This window comes from Lytechinus variegatus, chromosome 10, assembly GCF_018143015.1.
Source record: "Lytechinus variegatus isolate NC3 chromosome 10, Lvar_3.0, whole genome shotgun sequence".
In the NCBI taxonomy this organism is placed as follows: domain Eukaryota; kingdom Metazoa; phylum Echinodermata; class Echinoidea; order Temnopleuroida; family Toxopneustidae; genus Lytechinus; species Lytechinus variegatus.
In genome coordinates, this window is record NC_054749.1 from 17,767,955 (window position 1) to 17,789,386 (window position 21,432).

The window sequence follows — 21,432 nt, forward strand, 5'->3', positions numbered from 1 at the left end:
TATTCAAATACTCAACTCAATCCTTCACTGTCATTATCGTCAAATAAACCTTACCAACTGCTGCTTTGAATTGTGCTAAAGAGTGGAATAAGTCTATAACCCAATGACCTTAAAAACAGTTTGACTCTGTCTCGTTTCAAAATATTCATATGTAAGAGAAACCTATCGACAGATTGCAGACAGGTATGAATGTATAAATCGCAACGAGTAAGGTCTCCATTGCGTGTATGGGTGTGTACGCGACTGTGTATGAAAGGCGGGGTTCACACTTTGTGCATTTATTGTATTGTTACATCATTTAGTCTTTAAAAATATATTATTAAGTTATATGCACTGTAAATATGCTACATTTTGCTATATACCGCTATGTAAAGTAGCCCCGTTAAGAAGCTGTGCTTTACTGAAATCCCAAACCTATTATAATTTATTTGATATTGCTTTGTACCATTTTGTGCTTCAATTTGTTTTGAATAAACTATACTATATACTACATTGTACTATATTAATTATATATAACTTGCTCTCTGTTGACTATCTAGCCCATAAAGTCTCATAGGATTAGAATTCAAAGTGCACACACATGCACAAAACGCGACTCCATATAGTAAAACCAATTTTCTACACATTCATTAAGCTATACCAGGAGATATATTTTATACTCAAACGTGTGTTAAAAAATAACATAATTGGAAATGATATAATCATAAAAAGTGATGAGGTGACATAGTTTACTCATCCCATATTCATACCAAGACGCTTATAACCATGACAACCGTTTCTCCTTTGCCCCACCCCTCCCCCATATTTATTACGCACGGGGCTTGATAGTAATCATTAATTGAAGCAAAATAATTATGTATGAAAATTTGACTTTTCTATCATTTTTACATGTTTTTCATGTTTGGTGAAAAATGAGCCACTTTGCATCTTTGTGTAAATTTGGCAGAAATACTCTTTTTGCTGACAATTTCTGAGGGGGATTCAAATGAACTTATCAAAAAAAGATAATGTATGCACTGTCATACCGCCGCACCTGGTTTTTACATGTCTAAATAAACGTGTTTTTTTTTATCCCATTCTTTGGGAGCCCCGCGTTATGGCTGCCGCAATCCACAATACTCCAAAGTTGGATTCGTCAAGATCAGGGGCGGAAATCTCTCCCAAAAGGTAGGGGGGGGGGGGACAAGCGGCCGGAAATTTTGACAAGCAAAAAAAGAAAAAAAGATTATCACCCCAAACTTAAGGTCATTTCGACGAAAATAAATTTGACTAGCAAAAAAAAATGTTATAATCCCAAAAGTAAGGTCATATCGTCCTAAAATGCATGTTTTCTTTCTATTTTGAATGATGTATTTCTTACCATCTTAAAAGACCACAAATAGTAGGGGGAACATTTGATATTGTGTCCCCCTACTATTTTGAGTAGGGGGGACCTGTTAGGGGGTACACGTCCCCGTCCCCACTGGGATTTACAACAATGGTCAAGATTAATCCACTTGCATGTTTATTTCACTGGTATATGCGTTATTAAGGAGGTGGTGGGGGTAACAATATCACCGTATTGACTTTGACTTTGTCATAAATAGATGGGAGTAGAAAACGTATTTGTTATGAATGCGTCTTTAATGACCTCCAAATGTCACAGTGCGCACACATGCCGATCCGTGTTCGAGAGAGGGAATATATACCAGGAGTCGGTTTCGTCTCGTCTGTCATTCATCATCGAGACCGTAACAGGTCAGAGAGGGAGAGAGAAAGTCAAGCAATATCTGGCGACCAGCAAATGCGGCATTGTATCTTCACAAAGAGGGTTTCTGAGTGGAAATAAGATTGTTGTCTCCTGACAAAGATGTCGAATTCCCGGAGTATGCTGCGAATTGGTCGTTCGTTACTGGAAATCTTGTTGCTCCTGACAGCCGCTGTCTCGGGGATAGTTGTTACAGCCTGTGTCCTACTCACGACGGTAAGTCCATCTCAAAAGGAATTGGGTCTAATTACTGTCTACCATGAATTAATGGCGTTCATAATTAGGCTCATTCAAGAGAGAAGGGAGAGGACAGAGAATCAAACAGGGAGTGGACAGAGAATCAAACAGAGAGTGAAGATCGTTATACCCAAGATCTTTTCCTCTTCTAATCACAAATTCTAAATTCTTTTTATTGTACAGACAAATTTAATATCGTTACATGGCGAATACATTCAAATTTAATTATCGTGTAGGATTTCTCCGGATCTTTACAAATACCGCCCACTGCCCCGTAAAATTAGAGTGCATGGTTTTGATCAAGTGTAGATTCCGGTGAAATAACCCCGTAATCGAATTCGGCTGATATTTCTGTATATAGATTTATATTACAACTGCATTGTTTCCATAATTTCCAACATAGTGTTAATGGGGTTTAACAACCATAGTGTTATAGGTAACTGATGCTCCAATGTTAACTATAAAATTATTTATCATGATTAGTTCAACGGTCAAATAAAATATTAAGCAAATTCATATTCTGATATTTTATTAGGCATGGTTGGAGCATAGAGCTGTATAATAGCTCTATGGTTGGAGCAAATGGAATTAATTAAAAAAAATGCAGATATTTTTTTTCTCTAAATGACCTTAATCTAAATTGATAGTGGTTTGGGATAATCTCAGATTTGAAAAAATGCATGGTCTGTGTTATTTATTCATGTCAGATAAAAATCTAAATTTGTATTGAAACTACGAAAGCACATAACCCATTTTTTAACCCTGATAATTTGATATTCAGTTAAAACATAATTCATCATTATTTTGTTATGACGATACAAGTCATGATGTTCAATATTTCAAATTGAATTTGATTAAAAAAAAGAGATGTTTAGAACTTTCGCCTCATTAGTATTCATGTTTGCTTGCCAATAATATTTTAGAGTTTGATTTCCTTCTATTGTTTGTGCTTATCAAAACCACCACATTTCATTTCCACTCTTTATAATTATACATGTTTCCTCTCGTTTCCCGTTCCCTTTTCTTTCTGAAACGTAATGCATTTACGCCAATTTGTATATAAATTTCGGTATTTTCAGCGTTTCATAGTTTAGGCAGACCAATATCAAAGTAATCTCGATTAATTTGTTTTTGTTGATTCAAGAGAGGCAGAGAAGCGATACTGATTAGCTTTCCTCTGGTTCATTTCTTGATGATCAATAAAAAGATATATAGCTATACTGAAGGTTACTGGTTTTAAGGTCATGAGAATGGACTCGGCTACTCGTATACATTCAGATGTTATTTAGCTTCTTCTAGAGTTGTGTAACCAAAGCAATGGAGGAACAATAATGCTGTATGATGATTATTTTTTTCACATGGAAAACGGGAAGATAGAGTGAATATTTTGAGGGATCGATTATGGGAGTACAAGGCACTGGGAAACGCATGCGAGGGGAGTTGAAGATAAATGTAGTTTAAAAATGACCAGGACTGGTATACCCACTCCAGAAATTATTATGCTGCATATGGATTAAAGTGATAAGAAACTTATTTTGATATTTTTGTCAGGGCAATAATTGCCCCACCAAAGCAAGCCATCAACAGAGCACCAATGATTACTCGCTCATACTACATTGAATTAAAGCCATGAGGCCACACAGTTAAATATCTTTTATTTCATGGATCACACTTTCATAATGTTAATCAAATAATAGTACAAAATATCAATGGTAATTTTGATAAAATAAGTACTAAGAAAGCAGAGGAGAAAGTCACCCGTATGGATTAAGAAAACAAAAACGGTTCAAGTTTGCACTCAAACGTAACACCAACCATGTTAGTAACACATTTCCTTTGATAATGATAAATTATAAAAATATAGGGTATTTATATTGCGCACATATCCACCCTGTTAGGTGCTCAAGACGCTCCTATAATACCCGGCTAAACTAGACGTTCATATAGCGCACACAGCTTTGATATGTTGGTGCAATCTTCCATCAGTGAAGAAAGGTCAACGTTGGTATGTTTAGGGCACATTATTTTTTTTCGTTCTATATATTTTGTGATTCAATGGGGCAAAATTTCCTAAAGGACACAAGTGTTCTGCAACACAGGAGAATGTATAGCTCAATGCACCCTCAGAGGGCAATTACAGCTTGCTGTGGGAACTGCGGTATTGGTTAACAGATCTTTCAATGTTGTAGAAAAATGGACGAAGTAACAAAAAAAAATCCAGGATTTGAAACCCGAAACCCAATTTGATCTGAATGAGCAAGCGACGGTAGCAATAATTCAAAGCTGCAGATGGATTCTTTTATCTTACTAGACTACTCAAAATTGTAATGGCTCTTCAGCATATAAAGGCTTGCAAGCGCTACGATTCAGTAGGGTCTACACTGTTATAGGTGAAGTTCATCCTGACAACAAGTTTATTGTAAAAATAGCAACAAAAAAAATGCTTATAAATATTGCCGAAGGTTTGTGATAAATCCATCAAAGAATTAAAACGTTATCAGAATTTAAAGTATTGGTTTGTGACATCAGAGGCGAGCAGCATTCCTACTATAGCTGATAGTGAACAAATGAATGAAAGGTAATTTCCTCAGATAATTGAAAACCTTTTTTTTTTTACTTTACCTTTGTATATCAATAGACAAATTATTTCACACCCGATCAGGAAAAGGAAACAAAAATAAGTCACCAAGAACCATAAACTAATTAAATTCATGCAGACACCTGCTCGTTTATGACGTCACAAATCCAAAACTTAGAATTCTGGGCCCGTTGCAGAAAAAGTTGCAATCAATCGCAACTCTAATAATCTTGTGCAATTTGATTTTCAACCAATCAACAGAGCGCATGGGACTTGCGATTGATTTTTTGACTTGCGTTTAAACCCAACTCTTTCTGCAACGCACCCCTGATCACTTTCTTAATCTTTAGTGGATTTTCCTCAAACTGTCATCAATATCTTTGATTATTTTTTCCGCTATTTTTACAACAAACCCCTTTTCAGGCAGAACTTCCCCTTTAATGCCCGGCAGAGCTGAAAATCTAGAGGGTGAAAACGTGGAAAAGAGATTTTCTTTGAAAGCCTACAAGACACTTTTATGGAAGAACGGACATTAAAATCACAAGTTGACGTCTTCAGACATGTTGGATGAAATGTGCTGAGGCCCCTCGCTGTATTGCTTGCTTCCCTGGTTTGCTTTTACGATAAACGAACATGGTAATTGTGAGAGCACCATTAAAAAGATACTTTGTATCAGATGTTGTTTTGCAATCCCATACTTCACACAGCACCCACAGCTCTATGTCCCTTTCTTCTCACGATGGTGGAGTTACATCAAACGAAACAGTACACACGTCAAGGCAAAGATATACTCAAGTGGTTGGGGGAGTTAATTCATTGATTATCTGATGTAAATGAATTCGAAATTCTATACCTATCATTGAATCAATTAAATAATAAATTTGTAACATTAAACTATATGGGACCATCCAAGAGTGTTTATTTCGATCGGAATGACAGGGTTGGAGCAATAATGTCATAAGTAGCATGTCGACTGGATATCTGATCATTTTGATATAACCATTTTAGGATGAATTCTTAGTTTACGACAAATCCAAATTTGGCGAGATTATCGATTCAGTATGATACGAAATCAAGAAATCGATCCTCACTAATACAGAAAGATTTGTCATCTTTGGGGTAATACCTCGGTCACATACGGCGAGTCGCAACATTTTTTTAATCAATTTTTTTATTCAACCACCTATATTATTTAGCTGGTACAAAAAAAAAATGTTAAAACGGCTTTTTTCGACTTGCCGTACGGCCGCGAGGTATAAGGAGTCTGTTTATTAGAATTATAGGGTAATTATCAGTCAAGTAAAAAAAAAAGAAGCTTGTTATGACATAACATCATAAATCGTGATTGTGGCATTCCGCAAACCATCTCACACCTCAAGCAATGCTCCCAACCGTCATGAGTAATGTAGCCCGATTTCCCGATGGCCGTAAATTTATAGGAAGTCCAACATGAAATTACATCCCGAAGTGAATTTTGCTATTTTCTTCTTTCGAAATCTTCATTCGATTACAAGTCCTTCTATTCCACTGTTGTATTGTATATAAGAATTGTAGTTCAAATGGTATGCCTGTGCCATGCATGGGCGTAATTTGACTTGATGCAGAACACTGAGAATTCTTCCTATATACACAATGATAAGGGCCGTGCTTGCTGTTGGGAGAGCTAAAAGAACAGTGTGTCTTCTAGTTATGGAAGAGTTAAAAATTTCAAATTTAAATGCACATGAAATAAATGAATGAATACATAGATAGATAGATAAATAGATAGATAGATAAATAGAAAAATTAAATAACAAAATGAATAAGTATGAATCAACCAAAATAAATAATCAATAAATAAATGAAGAAATAAAGCAACGCATCGATTAATACAAAGATTCACATGTGAACAAAACTGCTTGAATGAATTGGAATGAGTTAGTTAACAATATATTACTGTACAATAATTTGTTCATAAATGAATGCATGAATTGGTATAAATTAATATCCCAATAAACAAAGAATTTTAACTTTTATACACAGTAAAAAAATATATACAACGCTGTTTACTATATGAACCTCAAAGTAATTGTTTAAAAGTTTAAACAACTGTTTAAATTTTAAGCAACAAAGGTTAATTTTCAATATCTAATTGTCAACAAATTAAACGTGATTGTTTAAACGGTTAAACAAATACTGTAAGGTTCATATAGTAAACAGCGTTTTTACTGTGTACAAAAAGACTAAATTCAACATCATGGCACAAGGGCGCTGAGGCAAATAATGTACACGTTATCAAACATGATTGTAAAAGGTAAGAAGATAAGTGAAATGACAGACTTCATTCTGCACAAGCCGTCATTAATTTGCTTGATGAAGGGCTCCTTAAGATAATGACACAGCAGTTGACACGCAATGTGATACTAAATTTGAGAATAATATCGAAAAAAGTGAAATACGAATTACCATTGGAAATGGTGTTAACGTGTACACCCCCCCCCCTTCTCTCTACCTCTCACTCACGTGCACTCTCTCCATGTCACTCTAAACCACATATGCACTCACTCCCATACATTTTCTTCATCATTTATACTGTACATACATCCCGGACATACATGTACGCATTATATTCCAACCGGCAGAAGCATTAACTTGACGTCCTTCCCCTTGCATTTAGTGTCTGAGTATAATTGGAACGTCTTACCTGAAATTGACCTGGCATTCAACATGGACGTCTATTTAGACCAACTCTATTCCATTTTTCTCTCTCTTTAGATTTGTAACAGTGGAAAATGCATTGTAAAACGCATTCCATGCCTAAACTATATCAAAATAAGTTCAACTCCTAAAGAGGCAGATGGATGCGATACACCAGTAGAAAGGTTCCAACTTTCATGCCTCGGTAGTTCTTTAATGCCAGAGATTTGAAATAAATCCAAACTTATTTGAAGTCTAAATCCTTAAGATATGAAATCAATGATCGTTTTTTTTTATAATCAGTTTTCACCTACAAGTGTTCTTACATTTACAGCCTTCAGGGTGCATATCGTATTTTGCGGCCGCTTGATCAACCTAAAGGATGACACGACTTTTGCTCCAGTGACAATTGCTTCGGGCTTTATTTCGTCTAAGATATATTTTGTTTAGGGTTTACAGGTTTAGGGTTGCAATAGTGATTTGTGTTCGATTTAAGTCCAGGGTTGAAGTTGGTCATTCAAATCGTGTGTGGAAATTATAGCGGAGCTATTGTCGCCGGAGTATATGTCATGGAATTATTTAAAGTGCTCTGAGCTCCTGGGATATCCGGATGTTCACGCTCTGGATTTTAATTTCCACGGAGTACAGGACACCTCTTCTTACGCTTACCCACTTCACACTGAGTGTATACGGAAAAGATAAATAATTATAATGACTCTTCCAAAACACACACGCACAAAAAAACACTTCAGGATAACATGGCACTATGTATACATTCACACAATAACAAAAATAACGGAAGAATAACACATTGATAGGACAATCTACTGAACAGATCGTCGGAAATAGTTGACTTGTGGTCAACAAACGGCACGTGGGAAGAAGGCACAATTTGCATCTAAACTACTTGAGTGGAGATTGTAAAAGTTTGGCGTGGTTTTTAAAACAAATGTTTTTGGGCATTTAGATAAAGTAGGTTAAGAAAACTGATAAGTTGTTGGAAAAGAACATACATTATGGAATAATTACAGCTGGGAACAAAATTCAAGGGAAAAATTACAGTTTAGCAACTCAACAATAATTTGTGCATGGCTGTTTTTTTTCTTCATTTTTAACTTAAGGATGTGATGATGAAGTCTTATCTTTATGAAATTCTTGACTAAATGCGACTTTTCACAATCACCACACGCATCCACACACAAATTTAATCACGTTCATCACGTTAATGTTAACGACGATTTATGTGGTTTCCCCAGGGATCGATCTTGGGTCCAACGTTGCTCTAATCATCACCAGTATTCCATTTCCGAGTCCAGATGGCTCAAATTTTAGTCATACATTTATAGCTTTCATGAAAATAAAAAGTTGAATATCGTACAATGCTAATAAAGTGAAAAATACGCCGAAATACGTTCATAATGCAAATGTGTTTAAGTTATGTATATATATATATATATATAAAAAAAATACGTAAGTAAGCATTATTGCATGTAAATCTAGCGACATTGAAACCCGACTTGGATGAGCCAAAATCGCATATTTCAGTCAGGGTAACCCGTGCATGAACAGAAGTTTTATAAGTGCAATTAGCCAATAACTCCGAAACATGATTTATTGATTAAATTAAGATATCCAAAATATGGAATTAATCTAAACCATCTTATGGTCTAATATTACTTTATAAGTAATAAGCTGCAGTCACATGCAGCGCCCACACGGTAAGTAAAAACAACCGTTTTTAGTCAATTTATAGTCAAATTACCTATAGCTGGTACAAAAAAAGTTAAAACGGCTGTTTTCTACTTGCAGTACGGCCAGTTCATTAAAACAGCACAGATTTAAACCTAACAAAAACTATTTTTATCAAAATCATTTGAGATTTAAAAAGAAGTAAACTATTCAATATAATTATACAATGCATATTTTATTTCAATTCTTGGATTTAGGGTGTATATTTTCTGGTACTTTATACCTCTAAATCTTTGAAGAAGAACTACTAAAAATATTTTAGTGCAGATGGGATATATTATAGCTGAATCCGACGATTCTATAGTTTCAGATAGCCTCTGCACCTGGGGGAAAAGCAATCAATTTTGTTGGGTTGCATCAAATATAAATGCTAATTCAGAGCGAATTTGTGAAGTAAAGATTCTTCTAATAATTAACGCCTGAGGCCATTACCGAGAACTCTATACTGTGCGCGACTTGGTAATCAGTAATTCTGGATAAGTAGAATCTTCCCGATACGCGTATAAGAAAAAAACAAAAACCTCAATTATCATATCACTGGCGTAAATATAGCAACAATTTTATACGGCCTCCCCTTTGGCACTTCAAGTAAATAACATTGTTTTTAAAGCGTTCTTGAAGTTATTTTCATTGATTCATTTTCCTTTTATAAAATGTTTTTCCTGTTGTTGAGAAAACAGCGAAGAAACTTTTAGTCTTAACTGTAATGAAAAAAACATGTTATTGTAAAACCATGTGATGAGTAGTATCATACCTGACTTAAGGGCGTGACGTGATATTTTTTTCTGATTGTGTTGTTCTCTTGCCCTCCACTTTGATTATGAATCTCCATGTAACAAGGAGAAACCGGAACGGATTTGAAAGTGGGGGAGGGGGTGCTGAAATTTTAAAGAAAAAAAATCACATGGCAATTTTGGTAACGTTTTGTTCAAAAGCGACCCCCACTTTTTACCATCACTTCTGTTATGATGAAACAGGTATACTCTGTTGGCACACTTTACACGCCAATTTGACAACTACGCATGTTTCACTTCCCGCATATTTTGTGTACATTGTTCTTTATGTTTGCAGTATGAGATGTCGTCTACAATATTCATTATAATCTCTAGAGAGGGAAACTCAAAAAACACTTTACATGCTTTGTCTCGCAGATAATCTGGAGCAGAAATCAATCCTCCCAGATTAATTCATTTTTTGGATGTTTGCTTCATGTCCTTTTATTTAATTGTTTTATTTTAAGCGACCCCAATGAGGTAAATAAGCCGCATATATTCGAATAGTTTATACTTTGCTGTTTTTCCTTTAAATGAATTATGATAGGGGGCACAGACTCTACGTACTTTATGTAACATTAGTATTCAGCAGTACTGTACGTACTGCACAATTATCATATTCTTTATCGCTTATATCTCTATGTAATTTGTAATCTTGCTTCATTCAATTCCTTAATCTGCCATGATTGTGATATCAGCAAAATTATATCATGATCTCTTTTGTTTCGCAGAACTATAGTTCTGATAGCCAAATAATCTAAGGTTCACAAGATCACCCCCAACATGATATTGTAGGTAACGATACAGCTAACTTCATTCAACCGCAATTACATCTTAAGATAAAAATGGACAATTTGCCATAGTCTCCACGCTGATATATTCTTCGTCTTCTTCTTCTTTTCTTCCTCCTCCTATCCCTCTTTATTTCCTTCTTTTTCTTCTTCTTCTTTTTCTTTTTCTTCTTTTTTTCCCCTTCTTTTTCTTCTTCTTCTATACTTTCGCAAAATGAAGCGGTATGGTCCTAATATAATCCATGACTTTATCCCCAAGCGCATCCATGGACGACGTGGAATGATAAGAAGTACTTTCAACCTCCATCATTGGAAGAGGTACAGGTTGCACCACAGGGAGTAGGAAGTGGGTTCGACCCCCCCCCCTCCGTTCGATTATGAATAGAATTCCCACGAACAGGCCAGCGCACGAAAAGAGAGCGACTTAGTCACTCTCGACAATGAATTAATAACGATAGCCTTCTTTCATTATGATCATTATGAATTGTTAGCCTTTTTTCAAATCAGTATTAGCGATCCATGCATGCCTATGACCTAATGAGTAAATGATAGGTCCCTGCATGGATGTGGCATTCAATGTTTCTGTTTCTGTTCGTGGTAACTCCCGTAAAACTCGGCAGGACAGCATTTTTTGCTGGTAAACGCCAAGCTGGTATATAACCAATCACCTTGGAAACATTTTACGTCTAGGTTAATCAGCCATAGCGGCTGACATAATAGACGACAGATATCACTCTTGGGCCTTTTTATCAAAGTGGAGACAATGGCAGAGTTGGGATTCGAACTCACAACCTTGCGATTATGAGTCCAATGCTCAAACCACTGGACCACACGACCCTTGTTATACCTGTAGAATGAGCGATATGTGTGAAGTACTAATGGCTTTAAACATCACTGATCACATTCCACTCGAAAAGCACATGCTCTAGGGATTCGAACTCACAACCTTGCGATTATGAGTCCATGCTCAAACCACTGGACCACACAACCCTTGTTATACCTGTAGAATGAGCGATATGTGTGAAGTACTAATGGCTTTAAACATCACTGATCACACTCCACTCGAAAAGCATGCATGCTCTAGAGATTGAGTTTGCTCAAAAACTATTTTAATCATGTTTACACCTTCCTCAATCACGGAATGGGAATGATGGGAAGAATACCGGCGACAAAGCCCTAAAGGAAATTTTGTTCAATCTTGCACGGTTTGAGGATACTGTATACGGGGAGGAAACTCAAATACAAAAGCCTTGACTTAATTTGCAATTTGCTTGTGTATAACAAACGTTTCATATCTGAAATAAGATTCTGACGGGGGGGGGGGGGCTCAATAACGAGGACGATGATTTTTTTTAATGTATTCACGTTTGAATAAGGAAAAGTCGGATTGAAGGTCTTATTTCGTTAAAAAGGATTACAGCTTGGTCCCACTGCACCCCACTGCACTTGCGGATGCAGAGAGGATTTAAAACGGAAAAGAATCTTGCCTCCGTTTGTACTCTTTGCATACGTGTTTCATATCTATTGAGCATCCGTCCACTGTGATTTCATTGTTCACCCATTTTGTCCTTTGTCTGGAGCGGATGAAAACGGATGGAGCCACCTCGAAGTTTTGCTTCTCCACTGTATCATTTATGAATACGTTTTATGTCCGTCGGCCAGTGGGACCAGACCTTCAGATATCAATCAGTGGACTACATCGGCGTGCAAAGATATATTTGGAATTTTCAATTACAACAAACGACTCTCCCCTCCGGTTAGACAAAGGTTTATTGAATGAAATTGGCCTTATTATTTTATCCAGTTTATAGGAACTCAGGGAAGGAAATTTATTATTTTATAACAGGCCATCCGAAGAGTGACTCGGTCATGTAGGTGGACCGTCCAACTGTCAAAAGGTGATAAAGGTGATAGAGCGCCCTCCTCATGAACGGGAATTCGTGGGTTCGATGACTTAAAAAAAGTTGCTTCCTGTCTTTTGTCAGGTGTTCGGCCTACGAAAATGAAGAATTGTAATAATAACATTATGCTATGCAGTGTCGGTTGGAAAAAAACATCGCACATAAGAGCAGAAGTGGCTGAGTATATATGAGGTAGGCCTTGTATAATGGACACATTTTTTTATTCTAGTATATAGTAATGAATAGAAACTGAAAACCTAATAATAAGACGTCAATAGCATTGTATTATAAATAACGAGAGACATCCCATTCTGTGAATAGACCTAGCATTAATACCTAGTTTAGCCTAAAAAAACAAAATAGCTCTCACCTGTTAAGAAAATATCGTCCACCATATTAATCTCCACCCATATACACGACCATGAATTTATCCTAAGAATTATTTAATCAATAACGTAGGATATTCATCTAAAAAGGCTTTAAAAGATTACAAGTAGTTTTAGTCTTAAGTTTTAAGTTTCGATGTAGGCCTATTCCAACTATTTCAAATAAATGCGAATAAACTTTTATTTAAGGAGGAATATAAATAAATCCTTATACGATATAGTGTAATCTGTATGTAGAGCATTACGCCCGAGGCATAACCGAGCTGTCGAGGGCCGTGTTTCTGTCATCTCCCAGATAGCGTACATTTATGATAGCGCACGAGGAAAATGATGCACAATATAAGATAATGATTTGGGTCAGTGTTATTTGACAAATCATCCCCATCTAAAAACCATGGCCAAAAATACTTTTCCTATGACCAATACTCACCGGTCGTAAACAAAATTGCTGGTTATAGGCTAAATAAATGACAGGTCAAGTGTGAGCTCACACCCGATCATTTGATTAAAATCCATTTCATTACCTTATTAAGCCAAGAACGAATCATAGACTACATTTAGATGAAAAGAAGTGACCTTTGGGGTTCGGTATCTGCGAGCTTTCAAAAGATTCTGCGTGGGATTCCCGCTAAAAGGCATGCACGATAAAGGTGGCTTAAACTTCGATCTATCCATCTTCAATCACCCGTTCAAGAAATGACAGAGTCCTATATGTGAATGAGATATACATTGAGTTAGGTCAATCTGTATAGACAGAAGCTTAAAGACCTTGAATCCATCTATTGATTTTGTACAATACATTTTACACAATCATGTGTATTACTCGAACTTGAGATAAAACATAACTGGGGCCCATTGAAGAAATGGTTTCAATATTATACGCCAGTCTGAAAATAGAATTGTATTTGATTTTCGGCCCTATACGAAGAGCTTATTTGAGATCAGCGTTTGATCTCATTGAATACCGTTTAATGGCAATCATTTTGAATCATGCCCCAGACAGGTTCACATCTACTCTAGATGACGTTCTGTTTCGTGAAACTAAATAGTCAATGATTTACTCCGAGTCAATCAGAGGTGTTGATTTCGGTAGGTTATAACACACTAGTCAGAGTGAAAATCACTTTTTTCGGTTCATGAAACATTCCCCGCATCTTATAAATTTAGTACATACAGGAAGATGGGGAGGGGGTTATGAGTGGGCGTGGCTGAGATGGAACATTACAATGAATTTTCTCCCTCTCCCCTGTCTTTCTCTCTCTCTCCCTCTACCCCGTAGACCATAAGGTGTGGGATGTGAATGTTATATATCAAGATGCTTACCATTTCGATCCTGACGTTTAATGTGCAGCCGAGGACTTTTTACTATTTCATGAAAGCTGTCAGCACCAACAAATAACCATTATCTAACAGTTGCCATAGTAACAGTCAAGAGACCAGTGTTTCTCAATTGAACAACGTTCTCAAATGTAGTCAGCGCTGACAGGAGTAGGCGGACAATGTTAATGGACACCCCCGGGTATTGTGAAATCTTTATTTTCAATTCACTGCAATGAGGTTTTAGACACTATATCCGGGAAAATTGTATCCAAGGTCATGTTAAGACGCAGGTCTCATGTTAGAGTTATCAGTGTGTCATAATGGATATCATCTATGCTGTTGCATGTAGTTATGATGCTATACTATACTGGCATAATTGTTATAATCATTTGGAGGGAAGAGGGGGTGGGGGTGGTGGTTCTTCACCTCTATAACTGGAATCTTGTGTTAAAACCATGTATTTTTCAACATCGTAGGTCATTTATTGGATTGGATTTTATTGGATTTTACCATTGTCGATTTTACTTTTATTAAGAAGCAAATATGAAGCTAGCTTTACTCTTTCCCTCTCGAATTATAAAAAAACTATTGCACTGTTACCACAACCATAACGACGAATTAGGGACAGAAATGAGAGTGTAAATGGGAGAGAGACAGAGACGGATGAGAGAGGGCGGGGGGGGGGGGAACTGGGGCCGCGGAATCTAGAGGGGGAGAATATAGGGGGGAGAGATGAGGAAAGGGGAAAAATGGGTGAAGGTCGACAGATGGGGTTGTTTAGTGACTGTTGTCGACGAGCTCTTCTGAAACCAACTGCTCATCTACATCGTAGCGTCTCGTCGGCGATGTTAAAAAAACAAATCAGCTTCGATATCTGTCTCTCTTTTTAAAGAAATAAAGGCTCCAGAAAACGGAAAATCCAAAGTCTCTCTTAAGCCCGTAATACAATAAATAAGTGAATGACCGTTCTGTTGAACCACCAGATAAGCAACTTAAATAAAGAAAGAAAACGGAAAAGGTAAAACGCCGATATACTGAAAACAATGATGTTAATAGAATTTAATTTTGACAAACATGGCAAATGTATAACGTCTTTTCCCCCAATGTCCTTAAATAAGACTTGCTATCTTTACCAGAACGATTTTGAACCGAAAATGGCGCCGTTTTCCTAAATCATAGAATAGGATGACATGCACAATAACAATTTCGAACTAATCTATCTCTCAAGTGTCCTCAGACCATACCCGTCCATGAATCTCTACAGGCCATTTAGATAAACAGAGAGAAAAAAATCACAGAACAAAACAAAAATCCATCTCCTATTTTGTTATCTTCTGCGTGTACATATTATATAGTCCATCTTTGTTTAAGTTTAGTCTCCCAGACGTGATACATTTCGAAATGTTGATTTTTCAATCCAACACTTTTGCTCTAATTCAAACGAAGAATCTTGTTATTGCTTCGTCCGCAGACTAATCAGCTCAATCCTTGATTGTCTGTAACGTTGTAATTTATGATTGTGAGCGTGTCTGTTATCTCTTCCAAATAGTGAAACGCAAGAAAATTTTCCACCCGGGGATAGAGGCCTATTTCAGATAAGTCTTGTCTGCATCTTAACCGGGAGCATTTCCTGTATACACAGTAAAAAAATTATACAACGCTGTTTACTATATGAACCTTACAGTAAATGTTTAAACATTTTAAACAAGTGTTTAAATATTAAGCAACAAAGTTCAGTTTTCAATATCTAATCTTCAATGAATTAAACATGATTGTTTAAACGGTTAAACAAATACTGTAAGGTTCATATAGTAAACATCGTTGTATAAAATCTTAAACAGCGTTTTTACTGTGTATGTGCTAGGGTTTGATTCTTATTCCTGCCGTCTATGTACAGACCAGTCCTCACCTTATAGGGACAGATACGGATAATAGTTTTTCATTACAACAATTACTTTCTAGATTTTAATGTATACAGACTCTGGTTTCCATCTGTCTACCCTCGGTACACAACATCGCCTGTAATCGATGTAAGTCGGTTTCCCCCCGTATCGTATTTCGATTTTGTCCGGAAAACTTGGGCATGACGGAAAGGTGCGGTCAATTTAGACTGCTTATTTCCCTAATCGATTTCAGGATGGAGGTCATTTGTATGGTGGTGTATTTTGGTAGACACTGTGCATTGATTAAAAGCAAATTATGCTCGTGAACTTGACGTACACAAAAACTCCGGTGTTGATTTAACACCAGCTCGGAATCTGAATATGTCCACATCAGAGAAGTGTTAAACAACACCAGTTTGGTTTTGGTCTAGCACCAGATATGATTGTGTTTATACAACACCAATTAGTATTAAAACGGCATCGCTTTGATTCCAAACTGGTGTTATTTCGATACTTCTCTGATGTGGACATACTATAGATTCCGGACTGGTGTTAAATCAACACCGGAGTTTTTGCAGTGTAAATGGAAGATTGAAGGGTGGGGGGGGGGCATCGCTCTCATAATACATGTAAGAGACTTTCTGGAGAATTAATGATATTAGTAACATCCTTCGAATTCTAAAGGACTCCACCTGCTAATTTACAGTATAGGCTTCACTGATGACCCATAAACATATCCATCTGTCCATGCACGGCAATACCAATACATTGGATAAGTGCGCATAAATTCATCTTTCCCAGAGGCTGGATTCAATCGTACCGTTGACTCTCATATATATCAATGAAGTCAAAAGAACTGTCGTGGAGTCACAGACATCATTTGTAATGAGTTGAACGAGTCATGGCGTGCAATTAGTTAGTGGCGCTAAAGCCATCTATTTTCCTTGGTCGAAAAATGATCAGCATTTGATGGAATAGCGACTAGACCAGCTCAGGTTGGATGACCGTGGTCTGTTTTGGGTTTTTGTTCCCTTTGGGGTGGGTTTTATTTAGCTTAGGTCAGTTGGTAGAGCGTCCGTCTCACAACCGGGAGGTCGGGGGTTCAAACCCCGGCTGCGTCAGACCAAAATACGTTTAAAAGATGGGAGTTGCTGCTATACCCTGTTTGGCGTTCAACGATTAAAGGGATAGAACCTCGTCGATCTGGCGCTGCACAGCGGCTGCCGGGCCCACGATCAATTGGGCAAAGCACATTTTCGGAGTATTTCATTTCATGTCTATTTCGAACAATAAAGTATCGAATTCATTTCAATCTGAAATAGATATGAAAGAAGCCTTATATCGCATTGAAAGGGAATTATCGATATTTTATTTTGCAAAAGCGACACATTAAGCTGTGTATCGCCATTTGTTAAAGTAAATAAATGCCATGAAATTGTTTTATCAATATCATGTCATATAGAGTCAATCCCAGCGCATCTAGATATTGGATAGACGCACACGTCACCTTATTATGAGTTCTGATGATTTAACCTAGTAACTTTTTCGTGGATTAAATATTCAAATGAGCAATTCAGCTGTCGATTCATTTATAATATTGCAATTATGTTGGCCAGAAGGATTGCCAGATCTTCAATAAGTCAATTAGTCAGTTGTCAATCAAGAAATCTACGACTTTAACAATAAGGGGATTGTTATACATGGCCCTGTGAAGCAGGGGTTGCTGGGATGCTGGCAGCCCCAAGATTTTTCTTGGGGGTGCTGCGTGTATTATTTTCCATAGGCAGCACCCCCAAGAATTCTGAAAGGTGTGACAAAGTGGAGAAATGTAACAAAAGTGACCTGCATTTTGTATAGAAATCCTTTTTTCCGTGCACTTGTCAAATTTCTCGGGACGAAAATAACCCTCATTTAGGAGTAAAACCTTCATTTATTTTTTTTTGCAAGTGAAATTTACACCAGCATCCCCAGTTTAAAAAATCGTTCCCAGGGCCATACCATTGAAAAGTCTTCCGGCCGGTATTGTTTTCGTGTCTCCCATGCCACTGCGCAGGCAAGCAGTTTGTCTGCTGCATGGGTGCTCTCAGACCAGGAGTTCCCTGCTCAGACAATGCGTATAATAATAAGACGAACTTCAATTATTTGTCGCTGTGTTCGTCAAAAAAAAAACTCGGGTATCGTTGATAATACAAGTACGAAGAGATACTGTTCGAAGATACTGTTTTTCTGTCCGAAGTCATATTTTTTGTATTTTGCCAAAGTTAATTCATGCCCCAACGCCGACACTGGGCTAGAATGCGAAAGCGCGCTGTGATTGGTTGAAACGCATCCTAATTCAATTTAGATGTTTATTCTTCACTTGAAACATATTATAGCTACATATTAATTTATAACCAATTCATTTACAATATTGTTAGGAAGTTTCAGGTTTTTCTTAAATTAAACTGATCTTAACATTTCGTATGATTTTAATATTTAAAAATTAATGTATGTATATGTTTATAACCACTGGAAGTGGGGCAGAAGGCGTATTGCCACAGTTATTCAGTTAACTATTTCTACCCCTGGCAATCCAGTGGTTCATTTCTATCTTATTGTTCATTCTTCGATATCTGAATTGTATATATTTATGTTCTCTTCATTTTGCCAAATGAAATAATAATAATGCTATACGACTGATGTTTTAAGGTGTGTTTGAATGCAAATGTTAGAAGCCTTCTGGAATAATCACACACCCACGCTGTGCACATCACAATGAATACACAATCATCCTTACTATCTTTCGCTGATATCATTTCCCTTTTTTCTGTCTTTATTCTGGGGATCATGGAGCTTTATTGATTTATCGTTTCGCACGTCGGTGTTGTAGCATATAACCTTTACTCATGGAAAGATGATTGCATGTATGCTTCCGATATTGTATAAATGCCAGAAGCCAATGATTATTTTTGCATACCTCTGTCATTTTTTTTTTGCCGCATGTTTGGATGGTTGCCGATTTGATCATGTTGATCGAAAGACGTGACATTCGCCCAAGGGAAGCACTTTGACTGAATGCAGTATTGCATTTGATGTCGGCGTGTTGCTGATAGATCTACAGAATGATTGGAAGTGTGAATAGGGTGATAGACTGTGTCGATTCTGATTATCTTTCCAATTCTCTCCTCAGAACCACGTTGCAACCGTCACACTCTTGAACCTGTTTGTCTTGTAAGGCTGATTGATTAGAACACTTTTCCAAGCTTGAATTCAGAAGTAAAATACTTCATTTTATGATGATCCTTCCGTGTAGCTTTAAAGGACAAGTCCACCCCAACAAAAACTTGATTTGAATAAAAAGAGAAATAATCAACAAGCATAACACTGAAAATGTCATCAAAATCGGATGTAAAAGTAATTTTAAAGTTTCGCTTCATTTCACAAAACAGTTATCTGCACATCGCGGTCGGTATGCAAATGAGGGAACTGATGACATCACTCACTCACTATTTCTTTTGTATTTTATTATATGAAATATTTTTATTTTCTCATCATTGTCATGTGAAATGAAGTTTCATTCCTCCCTGAACACGTGGAATTCCATTATTTTAACATTTTGTGCTTCAGGCAAGGAGGTCCTAATCATCAAATTCGTAAAAATTGAAATATTGTATAATTCAAACAATAAAAAACAAAAGAAATAGTGAGTGAGTGTCATCATCGACTCTCTCATTTGGATGTAACTGGCTCGTTCATATATCTATTTTGTTAAAAATAACCGAAACTTTGAAATGTCACAACTTTCTTATATTACATCCGATTTTGATGAAATTTTCAGCATTGTGCTTGTCTGATTTATCACTATTGATTCAAATCAACATTTTTCTGAGGTGGACTTGACCTTTAAGTCAATGTAATTTGAGTAAGTATATACTGGCGAAGTAGGCCTATTCCATTCATTACTATTCAGTTGGCGTTCCTAATTAGGATGGAAGAGTTGTAAGATATATAGCCATCTGATATGCGGACGCTATTTGTGCCATACTTTACGCAGGGGTTGAGGAGTGGTTTTTGAAAAGCTGTTTTTAATCTAACGCACGACTGCTGACGTTTTCGCCAAATTAGCTTATCTTTCATTCATATTTCCATCAGATAGAGTTGAAATCAGGTCTTTGTAGATCAGAATTTCGTATTTAACACAAATTTGAAGATTTGAATTGTCACGATTGAAATTTCACTCGTAAGGACTGACTCTTAAAACAGAGGCCTGTCCCATTCAGCACAACATAGGTCACCAGACATCTGTAAATTAACAACTGTATTGATATTGAAATCAATATCTAAAATCTCAGATGATTAAACTTCAAATCGTTATGCTTATATTAAATATTTACGGTGTAACTCTGAATACCGTGTTTGACTTGTCACTGAATTAATTTCATATCCATGAATTTTAGACTTCACATTAACAATAACATCTTCGACATCACTTAAGAATCCGTTTAATTCTAAAATAGGGGTATATCACACCAAATGAAATGACGGGCAAAAAACAACACTGTTGCCACCCACACCCCCCCCCCCCTAAATTAAGGGAGGAAATAAAGACAAACATCAGAAAAAAAATCCTTATCTTTTTTTCAAAAATAGACATCACTTAAGAATCCGTTCAATTCTGAAATAGTGGTATATCACACCAAATGAAATGATGGGCAAAAAACAACACTGTTGCCACCCCCCCCCCCCTCAAAAAAGAGAGGAAATAAAAACAAGTATCAGATAAAAAAAAATCCTTATCCTTTTTCCAAATAGTCTAAGGGAAATGAACACTCGAAAAATTCGGATGTTAAATCAACATTTGAAAGGTTGGAGGAGTGACAACCTTTTCCAAATGTTACATCCAACCTTGTATAAAGCTGAATACAACATTTTAAGTGTTGGGTAGAACCATTTTAAGTGGTAAATGCAACATTTAGAAAATGTTGTCACTCCTCCAACCTTTCAAATGTTAGTGTGAATAATGTTTTTTTTTAATAATATCTGTTTACACGGCGATGTAGTTGCTTCGTCGATCACACTATAGCAGAAAATGATCATGACTTGAAATGCAGTATGCTCTACATAATGAATATCAATCAGTCCATTAGCAGAACCTCTACCTTGCTTCGACAAATTATGATACGGTATGTTTTCTATCTAGAGTGGGGACATCGTCATGTGCATTGCACAGAACTGTTCATTACGATTACATTACGATCAGTAAATCAGTATGCTTTGGAGTCAAGCAGCCAGGCAATAAAAAAGAAAAAAAAAGAGTAAATCCTAACTGCAAATGGAATTCCTTTTTGTTACCACATCCTTAACACTCTGCCCTTTATCTCTTTTTTTCAAATTTTTTTATTTTTAGAAACA

General features: G+C 36.5%; 1 protein-coding gene across 2 annotated transcripts in view; it reads left to right on the top strand.

The window, feature by feature from the left end:
* The first annotated feature begins 1,703 nt into the window (after positions 1–1,703).
* The window catches only part of LOC121423300 (transmembrane protein 179B-like), a 39,867-nt gene continuing 20,138 nt past the window's right edge, over positions 1,704–21,432 (top strand). For both annotated transcript variants that reach the window (XM_041618640.1, XM_041618641.1), the window contains exon 1: positions 1,704–1,963. In XM_041618640.1, coding sequence (XP_041474574.1) covers positions 1,850–1,963 — 114 coding nt within the window. In that variant the 5' untranslated portion in view covers positions 1,704–1,849. The remainder of the gene's footprint in view (positions 1,964–21,432) is intronic.